The sequence below is a fragment of the Physcomitrium patens genome, chromosome 10 (genome assembly GCF_059467195.1).
Source record: "Physcomitrium patens ecotype Gransden chromosome 10, ASM5946719v1, whole genome shotgun sequence".
Lineage (NCBI taxonomy): Eukaryota > Viridiplantae > Streptophyta > Bryopsida > Funariales > Funariaceae > Physcomitrium > Physcomitrium patens.
The window spans coordinates 4,961,358-4,977,283 of NC_143419.1; the positions used below are offsets into that span (position 1 = coordinate 4,961,358).

Genomic DNA, 15,926 nt, shown 5'->3' on the forward strand with positions numbered 1-15,926 from the left:
CGGCTATTGTTACTAGGTATTATTCAATTTTGACAATACGTCAATAAACAAGTAGAAAAATAATTTTTATAAATTTGGAATTTAGTCTCTTGTACCACCAGCCTATCTACATGAACAGCAACGAACGCTATGATAAATTATGCAAGCAGCCGTTGATACGTTAGGCTGAGATTTCTGATGGTGTGAATGAAGTTTCTGGAGATAATGAAAACTATCTTACAATTCCCTGCTTCAACATATGTTGATTACTACCAGATCGCTTGCCTACTTAATAAGTATTGGGCAGGATGATATCATCGGGAAGAATCCGTTATTGGTACCCTCCTGTAAAAGGCACCACGAGACAATGAAGAGTAGCGTTGTGCTGATGATGAACTCGTGACCACCACGCACCAGTGTCCGCCTTTAGTTGTCTGTGCCATGGTGACCTTCACGAGTTGATTGCTGAAGTGCATGAGGGCTGGATGCAGCCATAAACGAATTGTTCAAATGTGATGAGTCGATTGTTATCGATATGAATCGGACGCATTGTGTGTTTCATAACACTGCGAAGGTGAACTGCGCAAGCCTTTATTTCCTTCTGAGTATGTCGTCTTGATCAAACCTCCACAATACTCATCCATGTTGCTGTGATGTACGCAGCGTCAGAATTTCATGGGAATTCTGACGCAATGTTTCATCCCTGAAAAAGGTAAGTCTTTGTATCCTCTGCTCACTGTAGTTGATGGTCTCATCGCAAATGCTCCAAATCCAATTCGTAGTGCGTACTGGTTTTTCTTGCCCAATGCCGCGTCTGTGAGTCACGTCTGCATTGACACACACAATTGAACGACAGTTGTCAGGCCACTGTCGTGCCATGGTTCGGGTTAAAATCGTACTTTCGAGTTCAATAGAGGAATCAAAACCTAGGCAGGACAAATCTAAGCAATGTACATAAAGACTCTGGTACACTCAACTTAGGATGGGTCTGAAACTTACACTAAGGACTTCGTCTCCTTCCTCCCGAAAGCTGCTCTGCTCCTCAGGTCATCTTTGACAATTTCTACCATTCCGGTTTTCGGATATACCTGCACCTCCGAAACACATATATTAGCAAATATCACTTGTGAACCCTCAACTTCTAGAGATCTTGTCCATATTCAATAGCTTAATGAAAGCTGATTTCCTTTCATGCCGACGAAGTAATGGATTCAGCTAAGGATAATGACTCGAAATGTTACCTGTTTGGGTTTCATTGGGGACCCTACCCTTCGTCCATAAGGACTTAGTGCCGGTGTCAAGGGTTTAGACGGAGTGAACGATCGTGGAGATGGTGTCAACAGCTTGGTCGAGGTGATCCGCCTAGGTGAAGGTGTCACCGGTTTGATGGAAGTTGTCTGCTTGGGTGAAGATGCCAGTATGTGTCTGGTTGGGCTGAATTGCTTAAGAGGTGTCGATGGTTTGATTGGTGTTGTGTGATTGCGTGGAGTCAAGGCTTTGGTTGGAGTCGAAGGTTTCGATGCAGTAAGTAAAAGTGGTCTTCTTGCAGTTGCTGTTTGAGTCAATTTTGAGTGAAGCGACTCTTGAACTTGAGAGAGATGCGTCTGAACATCGTCTACCAACTTGCTTTTGGGAGCCATAGCAGGTTCATGCCGCGCATAAAAATCTGATCTATTCTCTTTCGCAAGTCTGGCCTGTATTGCAGAGAGGCTTTCGCCGACTTTCTCAGCTCTTTCTTGCAGAGAAGCAAGCTCAGATGCGGAAGTTTCCTGCAAGAATAATGGATTTTTACGCAGACACAAATCGGGTGACGGGAGCAGGATTTGAGCGCACTCATTCACCTCAATTTGAGGTTTCGATGCTATTCTCCGAAGAGGTCTCGTCAAGCTCTGAAAGCACAGAGTTCAAGGATTTTAGGTGCACCGATAGCTTCAACAGTAAAACGAATAACAATGGTAGTAGTAATAATAATTATAAAAGCATGCAATATTTCTAAAAAGATGAACTTAGTTTCCATAGAAGCTTACTTTCTAATGTCATTTCTAGCCAAAACAACAGGACTAGTTTTAAGGAAAAGTAGAGTTGAGAAGTCCTGTCAACACTTACAATTTGCTTGGCTAACTGGCTGACTTTTCCTGCAAGCCCCATGCAATGACTGGCTTGTTTGCTGATGGACGTTTCAACCAGACTTCGGATACTTTTGACTGGTCGGTTAATCAACTTCTGAGCATCTTCAATCGATTTGTTCATTTCTGAAAGTTGCTGCTCGATACTCCTCACCTCCAAAGCCAATCCCAACACCTGAATATCCTGTCTAGTCTGCGACTTTTGTCTGAATAAAGCAAGGTAATGGAGAGAAATTAGGACCACCCTGAGGTGGAAATTCCACACAAACAAAACTGACTTGTGTAACAAATGATATCAATGGAAATTCCTAGAGACGTGCAAACTAGTTCCAAGACGTGCCTTATTTCGTCCAGACCGTCTTGATTCTCTTCAGTGACAAATGTAGGATTGTTAGCCGCGCTTTGCAGCCCATCCATGTCGGTAAACAGAACGCGTTGGGAAGCATGATCCTCGAGCTCGTCGGACATATCAAACCTCGCAAGTCTCGTTCCTTTAGAAGGGGCCTGCATCGCATCCACATCTGTGAAGTTGAAAACTCACATAGAATCCAAACTGATAGGCAGATGAGCATCCCATGACGTCTACATAACACGACTAGCCAGTAACAACTTCAGTAATTTCTTTCTAGCACACTCAAATGAAGGATGTTACCTGTGTGTAGAGGATGTCGTCAAAAGTCTGGAGGGCCTTCGAGTGATAATCACTAACAATAGGACTCAAGGGTTGCTTGTTTGCGCCTTTCTTTCCTTTTCTGTGCACAGACGACGTTTTCAAGTCCCTCCCGCACTCCGCTCTAAGAGAGTTGTTACCAAATGTAGCATCCTCGTCCTCCCATACAAGATGGGGAATGCTTTCCGGCAGAGAGTCGTCTTTTTCTGGCGAAAAGTGCAGGGTCATTGCACCTGTCTTTTGTTCAGCAGTTAACCAGGAATCGTCTGTCGAGAATATTATGCTATCAGAGGTTTCTAGCTCTAATTTTTTATGGAAGCGTATTGTGGTGGGAGGTTTCTCTTCTTTCAGGCACAGATCTTTTAGTCTAGACAGCAATTTTGCAGAGTCGGAGACGGAGTTGTCGAGTAGAATAGGTTTTTCAAAGCACATTTCCAGTCGATTCTTCTCTGGAGTTTGGTCTCGGAGCTCCAGAGCTTTTGTTCCAGAAGTAGCATCCGCATGTTGAGACGATTGTAGCACCTTTTCAGGCTTCGACACTGGAAAAACTTCAGCATTCTCCGAAAGCACCTGATAACACGGTTCCAATAACATGATCAGTTCAACTACTTTCAAGTCAATAGCCTCCGACAAAACATATCAGCATTATGATTTCGATCAGATTCCATTCTGCGGCAGGCCGGAGCTTTATCTTCACAAATAATCTTAGCAATATTGCCACAGCATTTCTATTACGAAATTTATTTATTTGAAGAACGTATGCAGTCGTACGTTCTCTTGAGATATATCCGAAGAGGCCATTTTATTCGCCGATTTTGGTTGCTCGAGCTGCAATGGGAGCTGGCGATGTTTCGTTTCCAAAGCAGCCAATTGAACACCTTTGAGTTGAAGCTCTCCCTCAGAAGTACCCAGTATCTTCTCAATAGTAGTATTGTGCTCATCATCGCGAACGTTTAGCTTATCCCTGTGACATGGAGAACATTCTCATAATTAAGAAAATACTTAATGGTCCTCATACTCTTGTGGTGAAAGCCCGAAATAAAGATACAGACCAGGAAGAATCTACAGATTCATATGTTCGAAAGAGAGCCCAAACCAAGCACGTCGTAACACAGGGTTTCGGATGCTGTAAGAACAGTGGCAGAGAAATTTGCACGCATAGTTAGTTGAACTTCTCCTTACTTGTAGTCAATTTCAGGCTCAACTTGTAACTTTTCCATGGATCGTTGGGGTGCCATCACTATGTCCGCGCAACGCGCGCATCCGTCACTCTTCCCAACCACTTGCGACGGAACATCATCATGCTCAGATTTGACCGCAGTTAGAAAATCATCCACGGCCGCTGCAGCATCGCATCCCAAGTCGTCAAATTCCGTCCTTGATTGAGCCAATTCTGTCTCCATTGTCAGTAGCTTCGATCTGAAGGCTGATAACCTTTCGTCTTTGGCTCGCAAGTGTCTTTCAAAGGTCTCTATCTGATTCCTGTGCTTTTCCTCCATTTGCATAACAAGCCTCCCCTTCACATCTTCAAACCATGCTTGAGAGGTCGGGTCCGATGCTGACTCTGAAATGGGTGAACAGAGAGCAGAATATAAGATGAAATAATTGCAGAACTAGAGCATCATCTTTTATTTTGGATAAGCAAAGTACATGTACTGCTGTTGATGCCCTACAGAGTGGTCAGGTTTGGACGTTAAATTTGTACAAACTGCAATCGGTATGGACGCATATTCCCAGCTTTGAGTCGGCTTCGATAACCAGTCATTCATACATCCCAAATTCAGGAGAATAAAACAACAAAGGGATGTAACCTTCTAAATGCAATCACCAACGACTTGTGTGGGAGAGAAAAATAAGATCTTAACGTCGTTTCAAATGCACAAGCAAGGATGAAGAGGAAAAGTACCTTGGAGGTCTGCAAACAAAAGAGTCGGTATAGGAGAAGAGGCGGGCTTCTGAGCCTTCGACGTGAACGCCATCAGTTGTTTCTCCAGAGCCTCGACATGTCTTCTGTACGAGGTGCAGAGACTTTTCACTTCCTCGAGGTGAGATCTTTCATGATCCACAATTTTCTCGCACTCAGACCTGTTACCCAAGCTGCGATGACTGCGATGACCTGACCTTGAGTCGGGAACTTCGACAAAGAGGTTCCTCCGATCCTTGTCCTCCGCTAACCTTTTCCACTGGCGTAATTCTGCCTCAGTAGCTTCTTTCCCAGCCTGCGCGACAAAAAGCTCACGGGCAAGATCCTCCTTCTCTTCTCTCTCCAACGTGGATCGCTCCAGCATGGTGGATATCATCACATCCTTGTCTTCCGATTCTTGCCTAACAGTCGATAACTCGTCCGAGAGCTTTAGGGTCATTGATGAGTGCCCTTCGATCGCAAGACTAAGAGATTCAAGTTTTGTTTTCGCGGTGCCAAGCTCCTCCAACGTTTTCATTAACTGGCGTTCAGTTTCCTTCTGCTTACGTCTGACTTCGTTGAGTACAATTTCTCGCTCTTTTGAGTTAGATAATTCCTCCTGCAGAGTCTCATTCAATTCGGTCGTGATCTTATTCTCTGCGGCAAGCTTTGAAGTGAGCTCGCGAATCTGAGCCTCTTTGTTTCGAGAATCCTCCATTTCCGTCACAGCCATTACCTCCTTCTCTTTCAGCAATTTCTTTAGGTCAATCACAAGTCTCTCCTTGACGTCGCACTCATCGCAATTTAGCAAACCAACCTTTGAACCACATATTCCACTAGCCTCTTCGTGGATCAGGTCCTTCCTAAGCATGGAAATCTCATGACAAAGCTTCTTCCTTTCGGCCTTCCATGCATGCTCACGACTGGCGTATATACGCACAACTTTCTCATTGGCTTTAGCATCATCTGTCCTCCTAGACTTCAATTCCTTAATTTCAGTCTCGGCATTGGCTAATTTTCGTAACATCTTATCCTTATCTTCATCCCACTCTTTTCTATCTTTTTCACCTACCTCCGCTCGTTCTTTCATCCTCTCCTGCAGATCACGGGCATTTCGAGCTAAGCATTGAAGTCGACCCATAGCCACTTTCAGCATTTTCTGGAGGGATATCTTCTCGGACCACGAAGTTTCATCTACTCCAACCTCCTTCACTCTGTTTCCATTCGCACCACGAATAAGAGCACCCAACGCTGCGAAAGCCAGAGCGACACCGAAATACTCAGCAAGCAGAGGCCACGGCTCTTCTTCTTGCAAGTCCAGGTACTTGCTCATGAGGTTCTTGCGACCGGATGAAAGGTCTAACAAAGGGTTCAAATCAAACTGCCTCAAACTATAGTTCTGGAGCTCCCTCAGAAAATCCTCGGCACCCACACCCTCCATTACCGAAAATTTGGTGAATATTGTCTTCAGAGACACAGATAGCTAAATGGCGTCAACTCACTAGAATGAAGCAAGTTAAATGTCCACTTTGAAACACTTGACACCCACTCTGGCGAATCTCTTTGCCTCCACCTTTCCTTCAGCATAGAGCTACTTACGTACGAGACCACTGAGAAACTCACAATGTGTGACGGGGATCAGGGTTCCGCTGCATTTCAATGTTGCAAATCTATGGTTCTTAGGTAAATTCCGGTCTGCGACGGTCTAAAGTATCAACTATGCAATCACGCAAAAAAATAAATATAACATCCGGTTGTCAGCATCGTCACGATGCAACACGCACCAACCACTTAAGTCATCCAAATCTGAACAGCATCGATTGATGCATTACATATCTAACTAAGCACCTAACGGTTTCGAGCAAGGTCGCAATCAGCGACGCAATGCCACCTGGTCCATAACATCGTACTTCAAAAACCGGTTCAGTATTCCAAAACGCACAACCACGATGTCGAGATCCACCTAGGAAGAATATACAATAGGTCCAGCAAACTAGAGTTCTTCTCCAAGAAAAAGACAAGTCGACAACTACTGCGAGCGTTCTCAACTGCACAATTCACATCTGCCATTCTACAATGCCACACCGAAGGACTCTTCACCCCGAAATCCACATAAGATAAAATAAAACACCAGTGCGGCGCAGCACGAGAAAAATATCCGTAATCCCGAATGCACAATCCCTATCAACCAAAATTTCTGTAATCTACAACACTACGTAACACCACTGCAACCAACTCTCTTGCGTACAAGCAATGTATACAAGTGAAACATCTCCCAGTTGACCAGGCCATCACGGTTTACTGTGTCACCTCCCACTCTGAATCACAGCACCCCGTGACGAGATCCGGCTCCCCCGGAGCGCCAGCTCGAAATAACATCTTCCTTTTCACTTCTAAACTGGGATACGAAAACACGAATCCAAAATTAAATCCAGCTTCCGTCCCGAACTCGTGTTCAGTTCATGAGTGCCAGCGCGACAACGCCAGCGGCTCCCCAGCCAAGCCCGCCCCTGTGCCCTGCCCCTCCGCAACTCCGAAACTCCGCTCCCGAGGTCCTGATCCGCGAGACGCCATTGTTATCGGGACTCAAACACACACTACCGGTCGCGGCGAGGTCCACCACCACCATCGCCGACTTGGAAACTTCAATCCAAAGCAATTTCGATGAAGAGCGCCCCCGCCCTTTCGCAGATCATGACCCGCTTCCCTGACGAAGACGACAGCTCGGGACTCTTCGGCGCCAATGCATGAATGGATGTATAAATGGATGAATGAGAGGATGAAATTGTTGATGAGGGTATGGATGACGATTGTTTGGATGAATGAATGCCACTATTGTCCCTTCTTCATCGATCTCGTAATCCAATTGGGTCCCTTTGCAATATTATGGAATTTTATTTGTTTTTGTTTTTTGTTTGTTTGTTTTTTGGATGAGCAAAGATGGGTACATTCTCAGAATGCCCAGTTTCGTGTTTTCCTTGAAAAGAAAAACGTGATTGAATGGTTTCCTATCCTCCAGTTTACTCTATTGTATGATTATGATTTGCTTTTAGATTCTTGTGCTCGATAGAAAACCTATAATCGTTGAAATTGTAATAAAAATAAATAAAAAAAGGAATTTGTATTGTTTATTGAAAAGTAGCTACTGTATAAAAGTTTAGTTGCGAAGTGGTTGCAAAAGTGTGTATTAGTATTTCTATTTCATGAATGTTTAGAATAAATATAATATGTCACATGTTTACTATAAATGGTCGTATAAGCTATTTTGTATGTACATTTTATTTGTTGTGCTTATCTTTCTTATCACGATGTCTGTCTATTTATCATAACAAAGTGTTTTTGTGCTGTAATTGGATTCATATTATCCAACAAAATACCATCATAGAATCCTCATATTAAAAGACAAAATACTGACTGCCTTTCATTAAAGATTACAGCATGCGCTTTTGTTTGATCTAAACTGTAAAAACTGTAGCAATAACTGAATTTTATACAAGTTCTAATGTTGTGTTTATGAATGAGAAGTTGAAAGTACAAATATACAAATAGGAAAGCTGCTTTAGTCTTGATTGATGAGATCACCACACAATCAATTAAGTTATCACACATAAATAAGCATTTCATATATATATATATATATATATATACACACACAAGAAAACACATTCCACTTTCATGAGTTCGATAATTAAGCAATTCAAATAATAAGAATGTATGTGTACAAAGGAAAAAACTGAGTTGTTCATACACACCTATAATTAGAAATAACAAGTTTAATTATAATTATATGGTACATTAATAATGTAAAATAATACGTGCTGATGCAAAACACAAGTGTTTACGAATTTTTACAGCTATACAAGCAGACACTGAAAGATTCAAACAATTAACAAGAAGTTCAAACAAAACTGGTTGTAAAACACAAAACCGCTGCTAAAACGAATCTGTAATACTTCTTATACAATCATGGATCTCAAATTTAAAAACAAAATTAGATGTATTATTAATAAGATAAAATATTTTGTTGTTTATTGATACAAATTTTAATTAAAGAATTGTGAATAGTGTGCTTATCATATTTCTAGTCAAAGAATAATCAAATATCACATAGTATGAAAATTGAGTTATAATATTTATGATTTTTTAATTGATTTGAATTTTTTCTCATTTCATCAATATTAGCAGATATTGGTTGTGTTTATTGAGGGCTTCACAGTGGGAACCATTTTAATGTCTAATTGATTTTTTGTGGTATAATTAACCCAAACTCTATCAAATGCAGCGATTGCAATTTTTTTTTTTTTTTTTTTTTTTTTTTTTAATCTTACCACATATCAAATTTAGGATGTCGGTTTGACAAGACATTTGATGTTGCAATAATTCTTTAGTCAAAACTTGAATAAATTTAGTTGAGACTTAAAGTGGGACCTTTGAAACTTTTTCTAATGCTTGAAAACTTCCAAAAGACCTTTGAGACCTGATTGTGTTGTAGGGATGTTATTACCTGAAAATTGTCCTTTTGTGCCTTACTTTTTATTGAATAATACAACAATGCATGAAAGTATCTTTAAATTTCAATATTCGCTTCGCAAGAGGTAAAAAGTGATATATATATATATATATATATATTTTTATATATTGCATAAACGTGCATGTGTTTTATGAGGTCCTTTTATGCCACTGTAGTATTACTTTTATTAAAAGTCTAGAATTAAAGCCCACTTGTTATTTTATAAATTTCACTACTTGTTTTAATTAATCTTAGTTCGTTGACCGCTTTGAAACCAATCATATGTTGTATGAATAATGATGTATACATTGTTTGTGTAAGGTTTGATAAAGAGGTTTCCAGAAGGATATTCCATTTTTGTTTAAGCCTTACATATTCTATTTAAATCACAAGTTTCTAGCCAGTTGAATAATGAGGGCTTGCAGTTTAAAAATTAGCAACTATTTTATTACGTTTTGTTTTGTTTTTTTGTTTTTTTTTTGTTTTTTTGGCAATTTTTTAAGGAAAAAAATAAAATGTAATACATCTGCACATGCATAGATCTACAAATACAACAATATATGCACCATAAAAGAAAAAATCATGCAAGTTGAAAGAAACTATCTATTGATTGAATTTATTATCATTGATTTTGTTATTGAAAAGATATTGTCTTAAAATTAATTGGTACCAACTTTGAAACATAATGTAAGACTTGAGAATCAATATAATAATACGAAATAAACAAATAAGCAAACAACATTAGACAAATAAACAAACAACATAGGTGCCATATTGAGTATACAAGATTTCTTAAATAACCACAATTTAGCAAAGAATTTGAACAACTTGTTGCAATCTTTTCCAAATTAATGAATTTATTATATACTACTCTTTTTGAGTTTATTGTAGTTCTTTTATAGTTATAGGATTACAATGCTATTGTATATGGGATCGAACATTTTAACAAGTTGATGTTTTTACTAAATTATGATACTTTATCTTTGGCTTCAAATCTAAAAAGTCTATTTTTTTAATTTAATTTAATTTTTAAATGTATAGTGAAGGTACGAAAAATTTCCAATAATTTTTTGATTGGATTTTATGTCTATCTTTCTGAACATACAATAGAGACATTTTGAAAAAAAATCAAGAAGAAAATGGATATAAATAATGGGTTTAATTTTTAAATGAATTTGCAAGTGGTGTTATTAAATATAGTTCAATACAATAGTCTTAATAATCTATGTAATTTTTTTAAAATATTATATTTGTCATTAAAACTGACAAAGAAGAACAATAATATTACAATGCATCAAATAATCAAAACGTTAGCACTAAAAGTAGCATCTGAAACAGAGTCATCTAAAAGTTTGAAGTTTACATTATTCCATTCTTTTTAGCTGCCAAGTTATATAATAAAATAAAAAAGAAAACTTAAATACTTCACTAATCATAAAAAGACATAACATGAAATTAAAATTAACTACATAAACGATATAAACATAAAAAATTGCAAAAAATGTGAAGTGGGATATGGAAGTGACCAAAATATCTTCTTGAAAGTAGAATAAATTATCAGTTGTAGAAGGTTTCGTCAGACCTTCAGAGACAATATTCAATATATTTTTATATTAATAGTAAACTGTAATAAAAAATCCCATTTAAACTCATAAAGCACCTCAATTTTAATATTATTATGATTATTTAAATCATATAATGAAAAAGTTGTAGCTTATTTGAAAAAGTTTAAGTTGCATACTTGAAATTTTTTAATACAAATCAAAACATTAAACAAAAAATATTAATAAGAGTAATATATTTTTAGATTTATTAAAAATAAATGAAGGTGGAAATTATATGATAAGTAACTGTTGATTATGCCCTTCTTTAGAAAACGTATTTAAATAAATAAATAGAGTAAATTTTTACATGATTTAAGAATATGCATAGTGTCAAGGTGAAGCAGTGATGGTATTGTCAACGAAATCAAATTTCTATTTAATGGAGAGAAGTATGCATAACAGGAGCAACATAACTAAATGAATTTTTGTTTGCTGTTACAAATAGTTTATACCAGATTGCAATTCGACATCCTATTCTATTTAATTTTGCATCATCTATTACAGGTAGTTGCGTTTTTCTCTGGTATGGACAATTGAGACATCAAAGATCTACATTATTTCAAAAGTTAATTCCATGTATAACTGGACATAATTTAAGATCCACAGATGTAGATTCTATAGAATTATATCATGTATGTGTGTAAGGTAAGATGATTGTCTAGCCTTCAATTTGAAAACTCTTATAAGAATTACCACAAATCCTTGAAAAATTGCATGGTGATATTTGTAGTCCTATTAATCCAATATCGAAACCATTTTATTATTTTTTGTCCCTTTTTTATGCATCAGACAAACAATCACATGTTTCATTATTATCATCCCAAAACATGGTATTTGTTAATCTTATATCTATGCTTATTAATTTTTGAGCATATTTTTCTAATTATCCTATCAATGCATTGCGTATGAACAATGTAAAAGAATTTGCATCAAAGTCCTTTGAAGACTATTGTATTCCAACAGGAATTGTGTTAATATATTATGTTATATATAGACATACTCAAAATAAACTTGCAGAGTTATTTATAAAGCATATACAATACATTACCTGGCCACTCCTTCTTCAAGAAAAAATTACTTGCATCTATGTGGGGTCATATAATTTTGCATGCTGCAACATTAATACGCCTCTATCCTTCTTCTCTTGAAATTATTACACCACAAGAACTCATTTTAGGTGGTGTTCCAAATGTATCTCACCTACAGATGTTTCATTGTCATACTTGGGTTCCAGTACCAGAACATCAATGGCATACCATTGGAGCTCATCAATGAGAAGTCATATATGTTGGTTTTGATTCACCAAGCATTATTCATACAATTGATCCATTAACTGACAAATTATTATGTTCTCGTTTTCAAAATTGCCGTTTTGAAGAGAACATATTTTCATCTCTTTGAGAAAGAGTATTTAATCAACAAAAAAATATAATACTTAAATTTGGAGCACCAGAAACATTTACAATGAATCTTGATCCTAGAACATCTTTGGCTGAATATGAAGTTGCCAAGGTTTTGTATATAAAATGGATTACAGATGAAATACTTGATGGCTTCAATGATGTGCCTCGGATTACAAGAGTTCCAATTAATGAGGCTTAGAATGAACCCGCTCAAATTACAATACAACTAACAAATATATCTCATGTTGAAACATTAGCTATTGAAAGGACTCGTGGACTAGATAAGCAACCACAAAAGAAGAAAGCTATAACATATAATGATTCTAGTATTGTTTTTGTGGAAGTTCCTACTAAACCTACGAGACCATCAATTAATGGCAATATATCCATATACATTATACCTTCACCTCATGCAATAGAAAATCTTGAAATTAAGATGAACAAATCCAAGTTGAGTACAAAATTATCTATTCTATATTGTACTACAAATGATATTTGAGATAGACCATCTATTATAATAGATGAATCATTTGCATTCATGATTGCAAAAGCTCTTTCTTACGAGAAAGAGGATCTTAAATCTTAAACCATCTAAGAAGTGATGTGTTGCTCTGATTAGTTAAAATAGAAAACTGCCATCGAGGAAGAATATGCTTCTTTGTATAAGAAGAAAGTCTTTGGTCCAATTATGGACGTTCTTATTTCTTGCCTTGTGGGATATAAGATGGTATTAGTATGTAAGTGAGATGCTAAGGATCAAATAATCCGCTATAAAGCTTGTCTTGTTGTCCAAGGATTTACCCAATGGTTTGGCATTGATTATGAATCCACATATTCTCCAGTCATGGATTCAATTATATTCCAATATATTATTGGAATGGCAATTCATGCCACCCTTGAGATATGTTTCATAGATGTGGTAACTACATATTTGTATAGTTCTCTTGATGTAGATATTTATATGAAAGTTTTGCTTGGTTTAGAAATATGAGCTTCAAATACACCTACTTCAAGACAATATCGTAGTATTAAATTATATAAGGCTTTATATGGTCTAAAACAATTTGGATGCATGTGGTATCAATGTTTTCAAGATTATTTAATTATAAATAAGTTTGTAAGTGATCCACTAATCCCTTGTTTGTTTATCAAATGAGATTAAATTGGTTTTATGATCATCACTATATATGTTGATGATCTTAACCTAATGTGTACTAGATCTGCATGTATTGTAACTACTAATTTACTTATCCATGAATTTGAGATGAAAATGCTAGGAAAAATAACTTTTTATATTAATCTTCAGACTATGCATGTCGCAGATGGTAGCATTTTTCTCTACTAACTAACATATATTAGACGAATCTTATAAAGATTCAATATGATTGATACTTATCTATTGTCAACAGCAATGGTTGGACGCAGTTGTGATAGTCATGATCCATACCATCTGGGCAAGGAAGAGGAAGAAATATTGAGATAGCAATATCCATGCCTTGCAAGGATTGGAACACTTTTATATCTAGCTACATCTATTAATGCGGATATTGCATTTGCAATTAGTGTTTTTCTAAGACATAGTGCATGTCCAAATCTACAACATTGGAATAGAATCAAATATTTATTACATTATTTAAAAGGTATTAAAGATTTGAAATTATAATACATACGATATATAAATCCAAAATTGGTTGGATATTTTGATGTAGGATATAAATCTAATATTGTAACAACTAAATCTCAAATAAGCTAAGTATTCTTAAGACATGAAACTGCAATATCATGGAAAATGGTGAAACAAACTATAATTGCAACTTCATCCAACCATGCAAAAATTATTGCCTTACATGAAACATCTCGGGAATGTATTTGGTTGTGATCAATCGAAAACCTCATTGAAACAACTTGTGGACTTTCATATTGCAGCTATAATATTTATTGTAGACTATAATAAATCATGTGTAGCTATAGTATTTATTGTAGACTATAGTAAATCACATGTAGTGGAGAGAAACTATTTATCTTCTCCCCTTCTCTTTGTATAAGAGAGATAATCCTATCAATAAACTTCTTATGTGTGTGTTTTTACATGTATGTGCATATTACTTCCAGCTACTTTTGTCTCTTTCTCTTAAACATTCTCAACAGTCAGCACCGCTCTTGCTTGGCTCGCCGTCGTGACTCTGCTCCTAAGCCAAATCATCACGACACAAAATCATCTCCCCACTTATTGCATCAGGCACGCAGAGGCCATTTAAAAATCAGGATGAAGGGAAGATTGGGAGTCAGCTGCGGTGCTTCTTCGCATCGTCAGGATGTAGCGGATCATGCGATGCAATGGCTCGGTTGGAGTTCGGTGACCTTGTCAAATCAATTACCATCTTAAGGAAACTGGGTTGTTGTTGTTGTTGGGGGAGAAACTGAGTGATGCTCACTCCATCTGCAGCCTGCTATTCCTGGAACCCAAACATCGTCCATTATTATTATGCAATCTGAGACCCAGTTTTGTGTTTATTTTTACACGAGCTTAGTGTTTTTTTCTAAATAAAGTTACATCGAATTATGGGGTTTCGGTGTGGTCATTCTAAGCTAGCGGCTGGTGGCCGGATGTGATGCTGGTTGCCTGTGGGCTTTGTAACGTATTCCATGCGTCTTTCTCCTACGCCACGGAAGTATTCAGTCCATTTAGAGTGGTGGAGTGATGGGTTTTGAGTCTTGACATTGTAGGTGTGGTGTCAGAGAAGCCAGCTTTGCAACTACATTTGAGAGCCTTCATCAACTGATAGAGCTTCGAGGGATCTGTGACGAAGTGGTGCACTTGGGGGGTTCGAGGTTGATGCACTGTTTCGGTGGGGGTCGCCCTTGAGACCATGGGAATCCCTCGGATACGGTATCCTTTGACTTCATTATTGGAAAGTTAGAAAAAATTATATTTGCAAACGATGCCAGAAAGAAACGGAAGTCAAAGAGTGGGTGTCGTCATAAACAGAGGCATGGGAAGAGCTCCGTTGGCCCGTGGACAAGGTGCCCAGTGGGCTGCGGGGTTTGTTGGAACGCCGCCTATTTCTACACCAAGCACACCGCGGAGCGGCATTAAAGTCTCTGCGACATGCTGGAATCTGCTCGTGTTTTTTTGGTGGGATGCCAGCTTCTCCTGAGCATGGCAAGCCCTCAATCCTCGTAAATCAGTCAGGTGGGCTCCGTGAAGGCCCCACCCTTTGACCTGTAATTTGCTATTTTTTCCAGTTCGAGATCCGTAGGTCATGAGACCACGACGCCTCCTATTCTCACCGCCTTTTCAAAACAAATTCCCTCTTTGAATTGGCCAAGGTGGAGAAAAAGCCATTGCACATTACTTGTGCATCGAACAAACCTGCCGACGATCAGTCACGTTTTTCTTCATAAATAGGAGTCTTAGAAGACACCAGACGTCCACGACTCCGTTCACCAGTAGAAGGTGACATGTAATGCACTGAATGATTCCCTTTATAAAAATCAGTAGTGTGAGAGCTCTTTCGCTAGGAAATAACAGTATGGCGTTGCCTCGTTCACACTTTACAACACAAAAAAGCGGCACATTCAAATTTTGAATTGCTAGCAATGTTGTCAGACTGAATGTCCGGTGTACACATTGTAAATAGTAACTCATGAGTTTCTATTGTTGGCTCTAGATATGATGTTCTGTTAATCGACCACCTCAGATTCAAGTAAATTTAGATGGTTAGGAGTCT

The 15,926-nt window shown here is 37.9% G+C and overlaps 1 protein-coding gene across 1 annotated transcript; it reads right to left on the minus strand.

Annotated features, from left to right (window-relative positions):
- Window positions 1-40: 40 nt before the first annotated feature.
- LOC112287658 (uncharacterized) lies at window positions 41-7,339 on the minus strand. Its single transcript, XM_024530895.3, has 9 exons — window positions 4,682-7,339; window positions 3,958-4,339; window positions 3,547-3,739; window positions 2,758-3,345; window positions 2,446-2,609; window positions 2,086-2,311; window positions 1,221-1,868; window positions 979-1,067; window positions 41-806 (listed from the first exon to the last, which is right to left on the minus strand). The coding sequence occupies exons 1-9, from the start codon at window positions 6,117-6,119 to the stop codon at window positions 731-733; spliced, it is 3,804 nt and encodes a 1,267-aa protein (XP_024386663.1). The 5' UTR covers window positions 6,120-7,339; the 3' UTR covers window positions 41-730.
- Window positions 7,340-15,926: the final 8,587 nt, after the last annotated feature.

Excerpts from the sequence above, each read along its gene's own strand:
- LOC112287658 (XM_024530895.3), bottom strand. The coding sequence starts at position 6,119 with ATGGAGGGTGTGGGTGCCGAGGATTTTCTGAGGGAGCTCCAGAACTAT. Across the intron at positions 3,740-3,957 it reads GAGCCTGAAATTGACTACAA|GGATAAGCTAAACGTTCGCG; the intron begins GTAAGGAGAAGT and ends TCCATGTCACAG. Across the intron at positions 2,610-2,757 it reads ACGACATCCTCTACACACAG|GCCCCTTCTAAAGGAACGAG; the intron begins GTAACATCCTTC and ends GATGCGATGCAG.